Genomic DNA, 13,814 nt, shown 5'->3' with positions numbered 1-13,814 from the left:
ATTGTCATTTAGAGCATTTATTTGCAGGAAATGACAGATGGTCAAAATAACAAAAAAGATGCAGTGTTTTCAGACGTCAAATAATGCAAAGACAACATGTTCATATTCATTTTTAAACAACACAATACTAATGTTTTAACTTAGGAAGAGTTCAGAAATCAATATTTGGTGGAATAACCCTGATTTTTAATCACAGCTTTCATGCGTCTTGGCATGCTCTCCCCCAGTCTTTCACATTGCTGTTGGGTGACTTTATGCCACTCCTGGCACAAAACTTCAAGCAGCTCAGCTTTGTTTGATGGTTTATGACCATCCATCTTCCTCTTGATCACATTCCAGAGGTTTTCAATGGGGTTCAGGTCTGGAGATTGGGCCGGCCATGACAGGGTCTTGATCTGGTGGTCCTTCATCCACACCTTGATTGACCTAGCTGTGTGGCATGGAGCATTGTCCTGCTGGAGAAACCAATCCTCAGAGTTGGGGAACATTTTCAGAGCAGAGGGAAGCAAGTTTTCTTCCAGGATAACCTCGTACGTGGCTTGATTCATACGTCCTTCGCAAAGACGCATCTGCCCGATTCCAGCCTTGCTGAAGCACCCCCAGATCATCACCGATCCTCCACCAAATTTCACAGTGGGTGCGAGACACTGTGGCTTGTAGGCCTCTCCAGGTCTCCGTCTAACAATTAGACGACCAGGTGTTGGGCAAAGCTGAAAATTGGACTCATCAGAGAATACGACCTTACTCCAGTCCTCTATGGTCCAATCCTTATGGTCTTTTGCAAACCCCAGCCTGGCTCTCCTCTGCTTCTCATTGATGAAGGGCTTTTTTCTTGCTTTACACGACTTGAGCCCTGCCCCTAGGAGCCTGTTTCGAACCGTTCTTGCCGTGCACTTCACCCCAGCTGCCATTTGCCATTCTTTTTGTAGGTCACTTGATGTCATCCTACGGTTGTTGAGTGACATTCGAATGAGTTGACGTTCATCCCGGTCAGTGGAGAGTCGTTTTCGCCCTCTGCCGGTCTGTAGCTTTGTTGTCCCCAATGTCTGCTGCTTGACCTTGTTCTTATGAACCGCCGTCTTAGAAATTTAAAGGATGGAAGCGACCTGACGCTCACTGTATCCCTCTGCCAGTAAAGCCAGAATTGAACCCTTCTTTTCCTCAGTCAAAACTTTTCTTTTCAACTCTTTTGGCACGGTAAATAGTTATTTTTTTGATTCCAATTACTTTAGAGGTACTACTAGCATTGTTTTTGCCATCCAGCTGGTCCTATTGCAAGAGAATAGTGATGACCTCAGCAGTGGTTTTTATACTTCTCCTCGTTAAATAAGATTTGTTTCAGGTGATCACCTAATCAGTACCTCATTAAGAAGAATGAGGTGTGCTTGTGTTGGAATTCAACATACACTGGAATGGAATGTCTGTCATACATGTAGAGATGCTGATTTCAGAAAAATGTGCAGTGGTCTCTTAATTTTTTCCAGAGCTGTATATATATATAAGACCATCCTCTGTAAGTAAACAGCTCATGTTTAACTCATCCTTGAGTATAGGATTTGATACCCTATGCAGAAACACACTTTAAATAAAATGTACAAAGAAAACAAATCTACAACGTTGACAAGAAAAATAAATAAAATAAAAGGAAATACATAAAGGAAATTTAAATCAGATTTTATATATATATATGTGTGTGTGTGTGTTTGCAATATATATTACTGTGTTTACTCTTTTTATATCATAAATACAACAGAAACTACTCAAATGACCCTGATCCAAAGTGTACATACCCTGGTGATTTTGGCCTGATAACATGCACACAAGTTGACACTGCAGCCATGGCGCGTCGTTTTGAAAAGTGGGATGATGAGGAGACACAGAGGGTCCTCCCAGCTCCACTTCAGTCACTAAGCTTCAGATAAGACACTAAACACTACAAAATCTACCCGGGTAGTAATAGGAACTGTTTTCACACGAGTCAAAGAGATTTTTGTTCTCTTTTACTCAAAGGAGAATCTCATGAGAAACTGAACTTTCACTTTCACCCAAAGAAAGGACATTTTGATTTGAACTTTCACTTTCTTTGTTATTTTAAAGGGGGTTTATTTTTGCATTTTATGTTGATATTTTATTTTTGTATCTTGTGCTAATATTACCCATTGACTGTGTTGATTGTTGTTATTTTTATTATCATTATTATGACTCTCATTATTATTATTTTATTTTTATTATTGTTATTTTTATTATCATTATTATTATTTTATTTTTTATCATTATTATTATTTTATTTTTTATCATTATTATTATTATTTTACTTTTTATCATTATTATTATTTTTTTATTTTTTATCATTATTATTATTTTTTATTATTATTATGTTTATTATCATTATTATGACTATCATTATTATTATTTTAATTATTTTATTTTTATCATTATTATTATTTTTGTATTATTATTATTTTTATTATCATTATTATGACTATCATTATTTTTTTTGTATTATTTCTTTATCGTTATTATTTTTATTATCATTATTATAATTATTATTATTTTATTATTTTATTTTTATCATTATTATTATTTTTTTTATTATTATTATTTTTATTATCATTTTTATGACTATCAGTATTATTATTTGTATTATTTTATTTTTATCATTATTATTATTTTTATTATTTTTTTATTATTATTATTTTTATTATCATTATTATGACTTTCATTATCATTATTTTTATTATTTTATTTTCATTGTTTTTTTATTATTATTATTTTTATTATCATTATTATTTTTATTATTATTTTATTTTTATCATTATTATTATCATCATTATTATGACTATCATTATTATTTTTTTTATTATCATTATTATGACTATCATTATTGTTATTATTGTTGTTGTTATTAGTATTATTGTTATATTGTTATTACTATAATTATCATTATTGTTTTTATTTTATTAATATTATTATACATATGTGTACACATATATACATAGTTGGCCTGGTATCAATGCAGAACTGGGTGTATTGTTTTTAATAATCCCTGCTGGATTAGGTCTGAGTAATGGAAGGTGACCTGGTGAGAGAGTGACACCAGTGCATACGCTCTGTACATGAAAGAAACACAAACACTCAAGGCTAAATATAGACAGGAAATCACAGTATGCAATGTTGATTCTTAGAATTTATTTGTTGATACTTTAATATCATTTGATGTTTTGGGAAAACCGAAGTGCTCGGAGTAAACCAAAACGTTGGAGGTGGATGTTGCTGATTAATGGGTCTTAGAATGGCCTGGTATGCTGAGGCGGATGTTGGTGCTGATCTTTTTAAGTATTGGTGGTAGAGCGACAACTTTTGGGGTGCGTTTGGACGTCAGTGGGTTGGGCAGAACGAATATGTAACCCGAGTAACTAGAGGGCTTAGCATGGCCTGTAGTAGGCGGAGTAACCCTATCCTGGATTGGTGGTAAACAAACATGCTTTGGTTTTGGTCCAGGTCGCTGATTGCGGGTGTTAGGTGGTAGTTTAGACCTCTTAATGGCCAAAGGATTTGGTTTCTGTGTGAAGTGTGAGCTCGTGGAAGGACTGTCACAGCCTGTGGTGAGCTTGGTAACCCTATCATGGATTGGTGGTAAACGAAGCGGCTTTGGTTTTCGTTCAGGTTGTTGATTAAGGGTGTTAGGTGGTAGCTTAGACCTCTCAGTGAGTAAAGTTTTTTGTCTCTGGGTGAAGTGTGAGCTCATGGAAGGACTGCCTGTGGTGAGCTCCAGCTCTGCGGGGTCTTGCTTTTGTTGAAGCAGATCATGGGTCGATGTTGGACCAACACACTCTTGTGTTTGCTGAAACCTGTCATGCTTTGGTGGACATGGTGTGAAGGTCCTGTCATTTATTATTTCTTTCTGCGGGATCCTGACCACGCGTCCATATTTGGAAGGACTGTCACAGCCTGTGGTAAGCTTGGTAACCCTATCATGGATTGGTGGGAAACGAAGCGGCTTTGGTTTTTGTTCAGGTTGTTGATTAAGGGTGTTAGGTGGTAGCTTAGACCTCTTAGTGAGTAAAGGATTTGGTCCTTGGGTGAAGTGTGAGCTCCTGGAAGGACTGCCTGTTGTGAGCTCCAGCTCTGCGGGGTCTTGCTTTTGTTGAAGCAGATCATGGGTCGATGTTGGACCAACACACTCTTGTGTTTGCTGAAACCTGTCTTGCTTTGGTGGACATGGTGTGAAGGTCCTGTCATTTGGTGGACATGGTGTGAAGGTCCTGTAATTTGGTGGACATGGTGTGAAGGTCTTGTCATTTACTATTTCTCTCTGCTGAATCCTGATCACACGTCCATATTTGGCCCTTCGGCTATATATCTGAGTTTCTGGCAAGGGGTCAGGTGGGCAGAGTCTGTATCCACAGAAGAACAAGGGTTCATCTTGGGGCTTTGGCGGTTTAGGCTTTGGCGGTTTAGCCTTCAACTTGCGGAGTGCGTTTTCATCCTTGTCTTTTTTAGCTAGATCATACTCTGGAACTACCCTCATTGCCCCTCCATCTGCTTTGTCCATTTCCTCTTTGGACATCGGAGTCTTCAGCAGTTCAGCCGTGCACTGGCTCTTCTTGCCAGGTTTTCCATACCTTTCTTCCAATTCTCGAAGTAGTTTTTCAACTTTCCTGCATTCATCAGAGTTTTCATAGTCCCATATCATGTCTGGATTTTCTTCTAGCTCCTGGTCATCATGCGTCCACGTGCCTGCTCTTTCTGCTTGCTTCTGGTTGTTATCCTCTTCTGTGCCTGGTCTTTCCTTGAACTCCAGGTCATCACTCATTTGAGGACTGGAAGTCGTTAAATCCCATGAGTCCTTCCCAAAGAGGCCTATGTGGCGGCCTGTTTTGGTCCATAGCTCCACTTTGCAGTCATACCCTGCAGTGAATATGTTCCCACATGTAGATTCAAACCCGATATCCACCACCCTTTTATGGTGAGCTTGCCAGGATGCCAACAGAGGGGGGGGACACACTGACACTCTCCATCCTTTGATGTCCTCAAATGGGTCTTTGAATGACTGTTTTCCATCCCAAAAATTCTGGATGTCCCACACATAGGCCCTCCCTTTACTGTCCCCTGCAAGTAAACTATGTTCCTCAACATCAACTGTCATGGCGGTAATGACGGCACCATCATCTTTCACTGCCCTGAACTTTCCTATCAGACCTCCCTTGATTTTAGGAGAATAGGCAAAGATGTAGCCGTCTGCAGAGGTCAGCAGTGTGGCTGTGTCTGCTTTGCTATCCCTGGTCTTCAAATGTAAGGATTTCACACAATCCATCTCCCCTTGCAGTGCACTGAGGTTTGTTGTTCCAGTGCATTTGACTTTCTTCTTTCTCTTCAGAGCACGCAGATTTCCTGTCCGTCCCATCTGTTCTTTACTTTTTGCGTTCACCATATTTGTCTGGGGACTCTTGCTCGGATTGATCCAGTAGATTGCCTTTTCAGCCTCAACATCCCAGACAACAGTGTTTCCGTTGCTGGAGGTGGCAGTCAGTGTGTTCTCATAGAAATCCATGGAGGAGATATCTGTTAAAAACGCGTGCTCCAAAAAGCTGTGGTCATTATTTTCCAAATCCAGGATAAAAATGGTACTGGAGTTCCTTCCTGACACGTAGATTTTCTCTTCTCTGCAAAGAATAGCTGTGACCTCCTTCTGCACAGTGACAGGTAGAACATCAAGCAGTTGTCCGGTGTTGAAGTTCCACAGTTTTACTTTCCCATCCTTTGCGATTGTAATCAGTCTGCGTTGTGGACCATCAAATGTAACAGCGTAGAGACCCTCTTGCTGGTCTGGAGTGATTTTGAACTGTATGATTTCCTTTCCAGTTGTGATGTCCCTCACTTTTACCACGCCGTTTTGGCAGACAGAGACCAGCTGTTTGAAAATGCTGTGGTAGAGGGCAGCGCACAAAGGCTTGTCATGGGATGTTAGCAATCTCTGGAATAAATCGGTTCCTCGTCCCAGATTTTTTACAACATGGTGTGATGTTGACACGATTAGCTCGTTGTTAAGTGTGTTATAATAAGCCCCCGTCATCTGGGACCTCGGCAGGTTGTCAACATACATACTTTGATTACACTCCAAGGTCACTGTGTTCCACACACGTACGTTTTTGTCCTCGGATATACTGATAAGTACTTTGTCCAGTTTGTTATCCATGATATATTTGATTGGCTTTCTATGTCCTTTCAGTACCTGTTCACACATATCTGGGAAATCCGGAATCCACACGTACAATGAGCCATTCATACCACCAGTCACTAGACGTTCATTACCAGGCAGGTATTCAACACAGGTGAAAAACGCCCCACATCGGTCACTCCTGAAGGTTGTCTTATGGGCTCTGAGTTTGGTTTGCTTGGACAGGGAAACAAGGATCATTTCTTTGGATGAGCTACAACAAACCGCATGTGAGTTAAGAGATGGAATGTAGCTGATCTGGGTGATCTGGTTCCAGCTGTCTTTAAAGGTGGAGACTTTGGCATTCATAAATCTTGGAGATGTGTTTTCCATGAGGGAAGAAACATAAACAGTTGGATAATCCATCAGAGAGATTTCTTCATAGCTTTCTTTGCAGAAGAGGCCATAGGCACGTACATTGTTGGAGGTAAAAATATATAGAAACCCCCTAGTGTCACTCATAGCGAACACTGCCTTGGTGCCGTCGGACCAGTAGTTCATGCAACTCACTAGTTGGTCCTCCACAATCAAACTGTGGCTGATGTAAAGCATGTCCAACTTTTCGATGTATTTATAGAACTTCACCTCTCTGTCATTACCACACACAGCTAACTGTGACAGTTCTGGCATGAACACCGCGTCGTTCACACAGACTTTCTTCTTGTGAGAGAAAGGCAATTTTGCTTTATCTTTGTACAGTGACAAAGTCCGAGGACTGTCAAACCTGTCGGACCAGAAACTGACGACACCCCCGGAGGTGATGGAGTGATATTGGCCTTCCACAAACGGTCTTTCTTGTTCTGTTGGATCCTTGAAGTAATGGTCGGGGTCACTGATGCCTTCTAAAGGACAGAAGATCATTTTCACTATAGGATTGCGATCTTTCGTTTTCACGATCTCTAAAGGTTTAGGGAAGACTTTTTTGGAATCCATATTTTTTGCGGTCTTGTTTTTTTGCTCTAGGAAGGTCAGTAACTCTTCCAAGTCCACAACAGAGTCACAGTTTGTGTCAATCTTCATGTGGAGGGCCTCCATATCGCTGTCGTCTGCATTGATATCGATCTTTTTCATCGCCTCCCGGAATTCGTCCACATCTAGGCCTGTGCTTCCATCAGCATCAGCCTCTTGGAATATCTTCACAATCCGAGGAATATCCTCAGCAGTAAACTCCATGTCTGTGTTCTTCACAGGAGCCTCCTCTGAGAAGTCCTTTTCCATAACTTCCTGGCTTGTCATTTTTCGTTCCTACAACAGCAGCAGTTAAAGAGATAAATCTTTTAAAAGTGTTGGTGTTTGCTAAAAGCTGCAGCAGGTAAAGAGATAACAAAGCTCTTAAAAGTGTTGGTGTTTGCTAAAAGCAGCAGCAGTTAAAGAGATAACAAAGCTCTTAAGAGTGTTGGTGTTTGCTAAAAGTTGCAGCAGGTAAAGAGATAACAAAGCTCTTAAGAGTGTTGGTGTTTGCTAAAAGCTGCAGCAGTAAAGAGCTCTCCTTTATAGACCTGTGGTATACCTTCTTTCAGCTGGACTATGACCATGCTTTATGATGTCATAAAGTAAGGGATTTTTTTTTGTCAGAACTCAGTTGCCATGGTTACATGATGTTTTTTTTAATTCAGAACTAGAAAGCAGTGTCTTTCTTTTTTTTCACAAGGTGCTTTTCACATTCTGTATTTAATGTATTTATATACTCCAATTTGTATAGATTACCATCTATTGTAACAGGAGAAGTGTTCTTGTATTATTATTATTATTATTTTTTTTTTATTATTATTATTATTATTTTTTTATGTCTTGTTTTTTTTGTTTGTTTGTTTTTTATTTATTTGTGATGTGTAAATGCAGCAGTTGTATGTCTTGAATGTAAAAAGCTGTAATTCATGCTGCTGAAAACTAAATATAAAAAAGAAAGCAGTGTTGCCAACTTGGCGACTTTTCAGACTAGCGACACATGTAGCGACTTCCTCTGGTGTTAATTGAGACTTTTGGAGACTCTGAATTGAAAGCAGGTATCTAGGGATGGGTACCTTTCACATTTGAACTGATACGGAACCGATACCATGTACCTGGGATCTGGACCAATACTCAACGGTACCAATTTTCGTTACTTTTTGTGTGTGTTTATGTGGTAATATATATATATGTGTATATATATATATATATATATGTATATATATATATATATATATGTATATATGTATATATGTATATGTATATATACCTCACCTATGGTCATGAGCTGTGGGTCATGACCGAAAGGATAAGATTGCGGATACAAGCGGCTGAAATGAGTTTTCTGCGAAGGGTGTCTGGGCTCGGCCTTAACGATAGGGTCAGGAGCTCGGACATCCGGAGGGAGCTCGGAGTAGAACTGCTGCTCCTCCGCGTCGAAAGGAGTCAGCTGAGGTGGTTCGGGCATCTGATAAGGATGCCTCCCGGACGCCTCCCTTTAGAGGTGTTCCAGGCACGTCCAACTGGGAGAAGGCCCCGGTGTAGACCCAGAACGCACGTGTGCGCGTGTGCGTGCACGTATCTGCCGTGCATGCGTGCATCTGCCGTGTGTGCGTGCATCTGCCGTGTATCCGCCGTGCGTGCGTGCGTGCGTGCATCCGCCGTGCGTGCGTGCGTGCGTGCATCCGCCGTGCGTGCGTGCGTGCATCCGCCGTGCGTGCGTGCGTGCATCCGCCGTGCGTGCGTGCGTGCATCCGCCGTGCGTGCGTGCGTGCATCCGCCGTGCGTACGTGCGTGCATCCGCCGTGTGTGCGTGCATCTGCCGTGTATCCGCCGTGTGTGCGTGCATCCGCCGTGTGTGCGTGCATCCGTCGTGCGTGCGTGCGCGCATCCGCCGTGCGTACGTGCGTGCATCTGCCGTGCGTGCGTGCGTCCGCCGTGCGTGCGTGCGTCCAGCGTGCGTGCGTGCGTGCATCTGCCGTGCGTGCGTGCGTCCGCCGTGCGTGCGTGCGTCCGCCGTGCGTGCGTGCGTGCATCTGCCGTGCGTGCGTGCGTCCGCCGTGCGTGCGTGCGTCCAGCGTGCGTGCGTGCGTGCATCTGGCGTGCGTGCGCCGTGCGTGCGTGCGCCGTGCGTGCGTGCGTCTGCCGTGCATGCGCCTTGTGTGCGTGCGTGCGCCTTGCGTGCGTGCGTGCGCCTTGCGTGCGTGCATCTGCCTTGCGTGTGTGCATCTGCCGTGCGTGCGTGCATCTGCCGTGCTTCGAACGGTTCCATACAGATACACGTATTGTTGCACCCCTAATATATATATATATATATATACAGCATGGAAAAAATTAAGAGATCACTGCAAAATTAACAGTTGCTCTGATTTTACTATTTAAAGGTATGTGTCTGAGTAAAATGAACATTTTTGTTTTATTCTATAAACTACTGACAACATTTCTCCCAAATTCTAAACACAAATATTGTCATTTAGAGCATTTATTTGCAGAAAATGACAGATGGTCAAAATAACAAAAAAGATGCAGTGTTTTCAGACGTCAAATAATGCAAAGACAACATGTTCATATTCATTTTTAAACAACACAATACTAATGTTTTAACTTAGGAAGAGTTCAGAAATCAATATTTGGTGGAATAACCCTGATTTTTAATCACAGCTTTCATGCGTCTGAAAATTGGACTCATCAGAGAAGATGACCTTACTCCAGTCCTCTATGGTCCAATCCTTATGGTCTTCTACAAACCCCAGCCTGGCTCTCCTCTGCTTCTCATTGATGAAGGGCTTTTTTCTTGCTTTACACGACTTGAGCCCTGCCCCTAGGAGCCTGTTTCGAACCGTTCTTGCCGTGCACTTCACCCCAGCTGCCATTTGCCATTCTTTTTGTAGGTCACTTGATGTCATCCTACGGTTGTTGAGTGACATTCGAATGAGTTGACGTTCATCCCGGTCAGTGGAGAGTCGTTTTCGCCCTCTGCCGGTCTGTAGCTTTGTTGTCCCCAATGTCTGCTGCTTGACCTTGTTCTTATGAACCGCCGTCTTAGAAATTTAAAGGATGGAAGCGACCTGACGCTCACTGTATCCCTCTGCCAGTAAAGCCAGAATTGAACCCTTCTTTTAATCAAAACTTTTCTTTTCAACTCTTTTGGCATGGTAAATAGTTATTTTTTGATTCCAGAGAATAGTGATGACCTCAGCAGTGGTTTTTATACTTTTCCTCGTTAAATAAGATTTGTTTCAGGTGATCACCTAATCAGTACCTCATTAAGAAGAATGAGGTGTGCTTGTGTTGGAATTCAACATACACTGGAATGGAATGTCTATCATACATGTAGAGATGCTGATTTCAGAAAAATGTGCAGTGGTCTCTTAATTTTTTCCAGAGCTGTATATATCTATAAGACCATCCTCTGTAAGTAAACAGCTCATGTTTAACTCATCCTTGAGTATAGGATTTGATACCCTATGCCAGCGATACTCAACCCGCGGCTCGCGAGCCGCATGCGGCTCCTTTAAGACTAGTTGCGGCTCTTTTAAGTCCACTTAAAAAAGAAAAATCTAAAAAAAATCTTTAAAAAACGAAAAAGAAAAACATTGTCAGCAGAATTCATCAGCATTTCATTATCGCTCACAAGCCACACATCAGTCATCACACACTTCAGTCTATTAAGCCCCCCCCCCCCCATCCATCCCTCTGAACAACCAATCACAAATTATTTCAGGTTTCCCGCTCGATTGCTGGTGCGCGAGATAATTGCTCCGTCACACTTGGAAAACTAGCTTACAGCACTATGCAAAAATGGCAAAGGAATACAAGAAACGAAAATATGAAGAGGAATATCGAACATTTAAAGAGGACTGGGAACTCGAGTTTTTCTTCGTCTCCACCGGTTCGGGAAAATGCATCTGCCTGCTTTGTGACAACATCATTTCACAATTTAAAAGGTCCAATTTGCAGCGCCATCACGACACAAACACCCGATTTTCAGTACCGACTTTCCGGAAGGTGGAGAGCTGAGGGCGGAAAAGCTGGCCAGACTCAAACAGAACCGAACTGCTCAAAAAACTTTTTCCACACTAATACGAGTGAGAGAGCGACAGAGGCATCCTACAAAATCACACATGAACTGATGAAAAGATGAAGCCATATACTGATGGAGAAATGGTGAAGGATTGCATACTGCTGGCTTGTTCAACGTTGTTTCCTGAGAAAAAAGACCTGGAACGAGAGGCAAAAAAAATTCAACTGTCGGATTCTACTGTAGCTAGGAGGGCATCAGACATTTCAGAGAACATTGCACATACTCTTAAGGAAAAACTGTCATCCGCTGAGTTTGTCAGCCTTGCAATGGATGAAAGCTTGGATATCAATGACACGCCACAATTACTCATCTTTATCCGAGCGATCAACAGTAAGTTTGACATTACAGAAGAACTGCTTGACATGGTTTCACTGGAAAATGGAACAACGGGTATTGAAATAAAAAACGCTGTGCTGGAAACATTAGAAAAGTTTAACATTGGACCAGAAAAAATCACAGCATTCACAACAGATGGCGCACCGGCGATGCTTGGTAAGAGGAACGGAGCCGTGGCCTTGCTGAAAGAAACGCTGAAAAACGGCGGGGCTGCTGCTGAGGGTATTTTCTCATACCATTGTATTGTTCATCAACAAGCCTTGTTTGCTAAGTTCAAATGTCTGAATGAAGTGATGGCAAATGTAATCGAAGTGGTTAATTATATAAGGGCCCGTGCAAGAAACCACTTAAATTTTAAACTGCTGTGTGAGGAGTTTGACACTCACTATGGAGATTTGGTGTTACACACCGAGATCAGATGGCTGTCTAAAGGACGTATGCTTGCACATTTCATGGACCTGCTTGAACCCCTGAAATCCTTCATTGTCGGCCAAGGGGAGACTTCCCGATTTTCCTTTTTGGATGATAAAGAGTGGGTGCTGTCTGTTGCGTTCCTGTGTGACATTACGCAGCACTTGAACGAACTTAATCTCAAGATGCAAGGAAGAAACAAGACCGTGTATGAGCTCTACACGGCTGTCAGTGTATTTTCTGACAAACTGGATGTACTCGAACAAAGTGTCCGTGGTTCTGATTACCGTTTCTTCCCCACCGTGCAGAAAGTGATGGCGATGCATGCAGACGCTCTCCTGCCCTGTCAATCACAATTCTGTGACGTGCTAACTGAGCTCAAGCAAAACTACACATCAAGATTCCACGACTTCAAGGACCATAGCAATATTTTTCTACTTGTGAAAAACCCATTCCTGGTTGAGGTCAATGAAATGAAGCAAATAAGCGACCAGCTCGGACTTGTGCAGCTTCAAATGGAGTTCGTGGAGTTAAAGAGCTCAGATGAACTTCAGCGTCAGTTTCGGATTACAGATGTCGTGGACTTTTGGAAACTGGTGGGGCATCTCCCAAATATCTCCAGACTGGCAAGACGCATCATCTCAATGTTTCCGTCCACATACCGGTGTGAAGCAGCATTCTCTGCGCTCTCAAAAATAAAATGTCGCAACCGAAACAGATTGAGTCTGCAGCACACAACAGAGGCCCTTCGGATCGCCGTTTCCAGCGCAGAGCCCGACTTCAAATCACTTGTGCGGCAGAAGGAGTGTCAGAAATCACATTGAGTGTGAAGTAAGTACAACATTACTGTTCTGACAACCTCTGCAGTCTAATATCTGCTGTTATATGGACAGTGATGATCAGTAAACATGCTGTCTGTTATCTGTTGTTATGGACAGTGATGATCAGTAAACATGCTGTCTGTTATCTGTTGTTATGGGTAGTGATGATCAGTAAACATGCTGTCTGTTACTGTACCTGTTGTTATGGACAGTGATGATCAGTAAACATGCTGTCTGTTACTGTACCTGTTGTTATGGACAGTGATGATCAGTAAACATGCTGTCTGTTATCTGTTGTTATGGACAGTGATGATCAGTAAACATGCTGTCTGTTATCTGTTGTTATGGACAGTGATGATCAGTAAACATGCTGTCTGTTACTGTATCTGTTGTTATGGACAGTGATGATCAGTAAACATGCTGTCTGTTATCTGCTGTTATGGACAGTGATGATCAGTAAACATGCTGTCTGTTATCTGCTGTTATGGACAGTGATGATCAGTAAACATGCTGTCTGTTATCTGCTGTTAGTGATGATCAGCAATGTGTGTTTTGTGGTTGCAGTGAAAATAATAAATCACAGTTATTGCACTGTACATTATGCTTTTCATTCCTTAGTAACATATTACTATTATCCATATTCTCAAATGCATAATGGTTTCAGGGAGGAAAGGAGCGTTTTTGGATTGTGGCTCTTGCAAAAATATTTTTCGTCAATGTGGCTCCTGATTAGGACAAGGTTGAGTACCACTGCCCTATGCAGAAACACACTTTAAATAAAATGTACAAAGAAAACAAATCTACAACGTCGACAAGAAAAATAAATAAAATAAAAGGAAATACATAAAGGAAATTTAAATCAGATTTTATATATATATATATATATATATATATATATATATATATATATATATATATGTGTGTGTGTTTGCAATATATATTACTGTGTTTACTCTTTTTATATCATAAATACAACAGAAACTACTCAAATGAC

The 13,814-nt window shown here is 41.5% G+C and overlaps 1 protein-coding gene across 2 annotated transcripts; it reads right to left on the bottom strand.

The window, feature by feature from the left end:
* Window positions 1-3,169: 3,169 nt before the first annotated feature.
* On the bottom strand, window positions 3,170-7,746 carry LOC117808929 (WD repeat-containing protein on Y chromosome-like). Of its 2 annotated transcripts, XM_034678603.1 has the most exons (2): window positions 4,203-7,746; window positions 3,170-3,851 (listed from the first exon to the last, which is right to left on the bottom strand). In XM_034678603.1, the coding sequence occupies exons 1-2, from the start codon at window positions 7,454-7,456 to the stop codon at window positions 3,278-3,280; spliced, it is 3,828 nt and encodes a 1,275-aa protein (XP_034534494.1). In that variant the 5' UTR covers window positions 7,457-7,746; the 3' UTR covers window positions 3,170-3,277. The 2 variants fall into 2 exon arrangements, with proteins under 2 accessions (XP_034534494.1, XP_034534493.1); XM_034678602.1 differs by having other exon boundaries at window positions 3,170-7,738.
* Between the last annotated feature and the right edge of the window lie 6,068 nt (window positions 7,747-13,814).

This window comes from Notolabrus celidotus, unplaced genomic scaffold (genome assembly GCF_009762535.1).
Source record: "Notolabrus celidotus isolate fNotCel1 unplaced genomic scaffold, fNotCel1.pri scaffold_181_arrow_ctg1, whole genome shotgun sequence".
Classification (NCBI taxonomy): Eukaryota; Metazoa; Chordata; class Actinopteri; order Labriformes; family Labridae; genus Notolabrus; species Notolabrus celidotus.
This window is presented reverse-complemented; position numbering and strand designations above follow the sequence as displayed.